The 4,376-nt window shown below is 49.4% G+C and overlaps 1 protein-coding gene across 1 annotated transcript; it reads right to left on the bottom strand.

Moving 5' to 3' along the window:
- Window positions 1-2,989: 2,989 nt before the first annotated feature.
- On the bottom strand, window positions 2,990-3,940 carry LOC126509876 (olfactory receptor 13C2-like). Its single transcript, XM_050156055.1, has one exon. The coding sequence runs from the start codon at window positions 3,938-3,940 to the stop codon at window positions 2,990-2,992; it is 951 nt and encodes a 316-aa protein (XP_050012012.1).
- Window positions 3,941-4,376: the final 436 nt, after the last annotated feature.

The following is a 4,376-nucleotide window of genomic DNA, read 5'->3' as shown; positions in this document are numbered from 1 at the left end:
TTTTGGCTTGGGTGATTGTGCCATACCCTGATCATGGTGACACACTTGTGATTGAGGAGGATGAGTAGTTTGGGACATTTTGGATTTGAGGTGTTTGTTGGATTTCCAGGGGAACCAGCAATAAGACAGGACTGGACCCTGAGTTGTCTGCTGACTTGGATCATTGGGAGAATCTAAGATCCAGCAAGCCTAGCCTGCCTTGGACACATGGCTGTGGTCAGCAGTTGTTACTGCTTCCTTGCATGTATCTGTACATGCAACCACACCAAGTTCACTGCTTGGAGCATGCCTAAAAACATGGGCTCATTATCACCTGGTGGTGATGTGAGAACTTCCATGTGACAATTTAGTTTCATTGTCATGTAAGGAAAGCCCCATTAGAGCCATGGGGATGAGTTGGTGGCACCTTGCCCCAAAGGAGCTCTCACGTCGGTAAGGATGGGATTGATCCTAGTGAAGGGTCCCAACAAAGTGCCGTAGGATGAAGAAGTCAGCCTCCAAATGCATCGAGAGAACCTATGAAAGAGGTGTGATTCCTGAATAGCATGAGGAGAGGATTGTGGGGGCGGTAAGATGACGTCATGAGAGGCTGACCCATGTTGGGGGGGTCATGCTGAGTGTGGGCCAGATTCCTAAGGGCCTTGAGGATTGAGCCAAGAACTTTAGACTCCATACTGTGTCCGTGGGATGCCATGAAAGGTAATGTGAGGAGTGTATTGTAGAGATTGTGAGTGGTTAACATACTTAACCCCAGAGTGCTAAATTGTATCAATGATGCATTAAGGAATGGAAGCAAAACGCTTTCACTTGACTTAAAATTGTTCTTATTTTTTGAGATAGGGTCTCTCTGTGGAGCCCTGGCTAGCCTGGAACTCACTCTGTAGACCAGGATGACCTCAAACCCATGAAGATCTGCCTGCCTCTTCCTCCCCAGTGCTGGTATTAAAGGGATGCATATACCATGCTCTGTTCTCTTGGATTAGTTTGACCCACAATGAGCCAAAATTTGAAATCTTCACTCGTCTGTCTGTAGTTTATAGTTGGTCTATCTATAGTCTGTCGTGTGTGTGTGTGTGTGTGTGTGTGTGTGTGTGATGTCCTTGTTTCCTGTTTGTTCTATGTCTGAATGTGCTTGTCCTTGTGTCTGTCTGGTCTCTGACTGTCCTGTGTCTATCTCTAAATACTGACTTTGAACTATATTTTATAGAATAGCAAAGACAGTATGGCATTGGGCAAAAATGAGGGATTTTTACCAAAATCTTAAACAGGGTTTTAAAAAGGAAGTAATTTTACTGCTCCCAACTGACCCAGGAGAGTAAATGAAACCACACAAGAGCTAGCCACCTCTATCCACATGTTGCTCTCAGCATTTATGGTGGTCTTCTGTCTTAAAGTTGCTTCCAATGTGTTAGCTGTTTTCAGAAAATGATCACCACAACATACGTTATTCTGGGTCAAGGGCATGACCAGTACCTACCAAGAGCAAAGCTATGGATTAGCTTAGGTCGAGAAGCTGATTGCATGTGAAATCCAAGTCCTATTAAGAATGATTTACCTTGTCCTCTAAAAGGCAGGTTAACTTTTTTTTTTTTTTCAGAGACAGGGATTCTCTGTAGCTTTGGAGCCTGCTCTGGAACTTGTTCTGTAGGCCAGGCTGGCCTTGAACTCACAGGGATTCACCTGTGTCTACCTCCTGAGTTCTGAGATTAAAGGCATGAACTGCATCTGCCCACCATACTTAATGCAATCTTTTTTTTTTTAAGATTTATTATATATACAGTGTTTGGCCTGCATGGCAGAAGAGGGCACTAAATCACATTACAGATGGCTGTGAGCCACCATGTGGTTGCTGGGAATTGAACTCAGGACCTCTGGAAGAGTAGCCAGTGCTCTTAATGTCTGAGCCACCTCTTCAGCCCAGCAGGTTAAACTTAAAAAAGCCAAGTAGGACAGCAGGTTAAGTCCCCAGTCTTAAATAATCTCAAGGGATAGTACTTACGTTACTAGAGGCCTGCCAACAGTTCAGCCTTTGGAGTTCGAGATATGTTCGTACAATTGTTATCCATTAAGATTAGACTTCCACAATCATAGCAGTAGTTAAAGAGACCTATTGAGTTGGATCTCTGCATTTGGCACTGGGCCTGAAGCTTTTACAGGCCCTTTGGACTGGCAGTTAAGGGCATGAGGGAAGGACAGTAAAGGTGGGTTAGAGCTGAGGAGACAAATGAAAACTGTGTCCAGCTCAGTTGACACACACGGCCTGGAGGAGAAGCGGGCACCTTTTGGCACATGGCCACACTTGGTCCAGCCTGAGAACAGCTCAGGGAGGGGATCTGACTAGAACTGGACGGACCACGAACCATGGGATTCAGCATATTAGTGATGGGAGTGCTCCTGCAGGGCTGGGTTGTGCTCCCTTTGGCTTCCACATTTCTGTATATGTCCCATGGGCAAGTCTAACCAAACCCATATGAAAATGAAATTCTGGAAAGCACAGTGTTAGCCTCGTTCGGCTGTCCTGGCACAAAGCTTTTGTGAGTAAGCTAACCAGAGCTTTGCTGGGGTGATGAACCCAGTATGCGTCTGTGAAGAGAGATCAGGGCAGAGGAAACCAAGTCTGACTTCCTCTGGGGCTGACTCTCTGAGTCCTCTTTTCTCTTCCAGGCTTGTGCCAGGCTGGGCTTCTCCCCGTTTGTTCGATGTGGCCACCTGTGGGCCAGTGAGATGAAGGGTGGGAGCAGCCTGTGCCACTTCTCAGTGGAAGCTGTGAGAGCCCAGGCAGGTTGGTCATTGTAGTCAGCTGCGTTCTGGATTAAGCTGTGGTCTTAAGTCTCAGGAGGGTGATGTGGAGCAGAACCCCAGCCAAGCTTAGTAGACCCGAAGCGTGAGTGAGAAACAAACCTTTATGGTTTTTAAGCCACTGAAACATTGAAGCCGTCGCCCCAGGAGAACGTAGCCTCTACTGGCTGACAAAGATAGAGGCTAGGAGTTAAAAGTGGGACATTTTCCTGGTGATGAGACCTCCCTGCAGCAGGCTGGTCACAGCTGCTTTCACTTCCGTGTTCCTCAGACTGTAGATGAAGGGGTTTAGTGAGGGTGCCACAATCCCATAGAATAGTGTGATAATCTTATCCACGCTGGGGTCTTTGGCTTTGGGCTTCAGATACATGAAGGAGATGGTCCCATAGAAAATCACCACCACTGAGAGGTGGGCAGAGCAGGTGGAGAAGGCTTTGGTCCGGCCTGCAGCAGAGGGTACCCTAAAGATGGCAGCCAGGATGAACGTGTAAGATAGGCATATGAGCAGGAGTGGGGCCATGGTCAGGACAGTTGTAGCCACCGTTAATATCAGTGCATTGAGGGAGATGTCCCCACAGGCCAGTTTCAGCACGGCCAGGATCTCACAGAAGAAATGGTTGATGACATTATGGCCACAGAAGGGGAGGCGCCAGACAAGGATGGACTGCAGCAGAGAGTTGGCAAAGCCCTTCCCCCAGCTTAGCACTGCCATCTGCACGCAGAGCTGCCCGTTCATGAGTTCTGAGTACCGAAGTGGCTGGCAGATAGCCACATACCGGTCGTACGCCATCACGGCCAGAAGCAGGCACTCCGTAGCACCCAGTGCCAGGGTCATGTACATCTGCAGGGCACAGCTGGGGAAGGAGATGGTCCTTTGGATGTCCAGGAAGTTGACCAGCATCAGAGGTATGAAGGAAGAGGTCCCGCCGATGTCTATGAGAGAGAGGTTGCTGAGAAAGAAGTACATGGGGTTGTGCAGGTGGGGGTCCAGCCCAATCAGCCCCACAAGGAGGGCGTTCCCCACTAGCGTGGCGCAGTAGATGCTCAGACAAAGCACAAAGAGGACTATCTCTAGGCTGTGGTGCTCGCGGAGTCCCAGCAGGACATACTCGGTCACAGCTGTGTGGTTTGCCCATCCCATCTCCTTCCTCCTCTTGCCACCTGGACCACAGTAGCTCTGGCTGCCCGGGACCTGCAGCAGGTCAGCCTCTCTCCAGAACTGAGTTCCACCAGCTGTAGAGCGAGAGACCTGGACTTTAGATCTGCAGCTGGTTCTCTCAGCCGCAGTGCTGCCGATATAGACGGGGGGGGGGGGGGGGGGGGGGGGGGGGGGGGGGGGGGGGGGTGAGGGGAGAATGTGGCACACTCGGGCCCCCTAAACCGCTTTCTGTTCTCCACGAGTGCTGCTCAGATTTGACAGGAGACTCATGTTTGATGTCTTCTTTTGGAATCTAATGTGATTTTTTTTTTTTGAGATAATGTCTCCCTATGTAACCCAGGCTGGCCTCCAACTCTCCATCCTCCTAAGTGCTAGTGTTCACAGGCAAGTGCCACCGCACTCTGCTTGTCCAAGGTCC

This window comes from Alexandromys fortis, unplaced genomic scaffold (assembly GCF_014885135.2).
Source record: "Alexandromys fortis isolate MF-2015 unplaced genomic scaffold, M_Fortis_MF-2015_v1.1 scaffold_92, whole genome shotgun sequence".
Lineage (NCBI taxonomy): Eukaryota > Metazoa > Chordata > Mammalia > Rodentia > Cricetidae > Alexandromys > Alexandromys fortis.
The sequence above is the reverse complement of the archived record's forward strand: the minus strand, read 5'-3'. Positions and strand labels throughout refer to the sequence as shown.

Bases quoted from the DNA above. Each gene is read 5' to 3' on its own strand.
- LOC126509876 (XM_050156055.1), bottom strand. From the start codon at position 3,940: ATGGGATGGGCAAACCACACAGCTGTGACCGAGTATGTCCTGCTGGGA.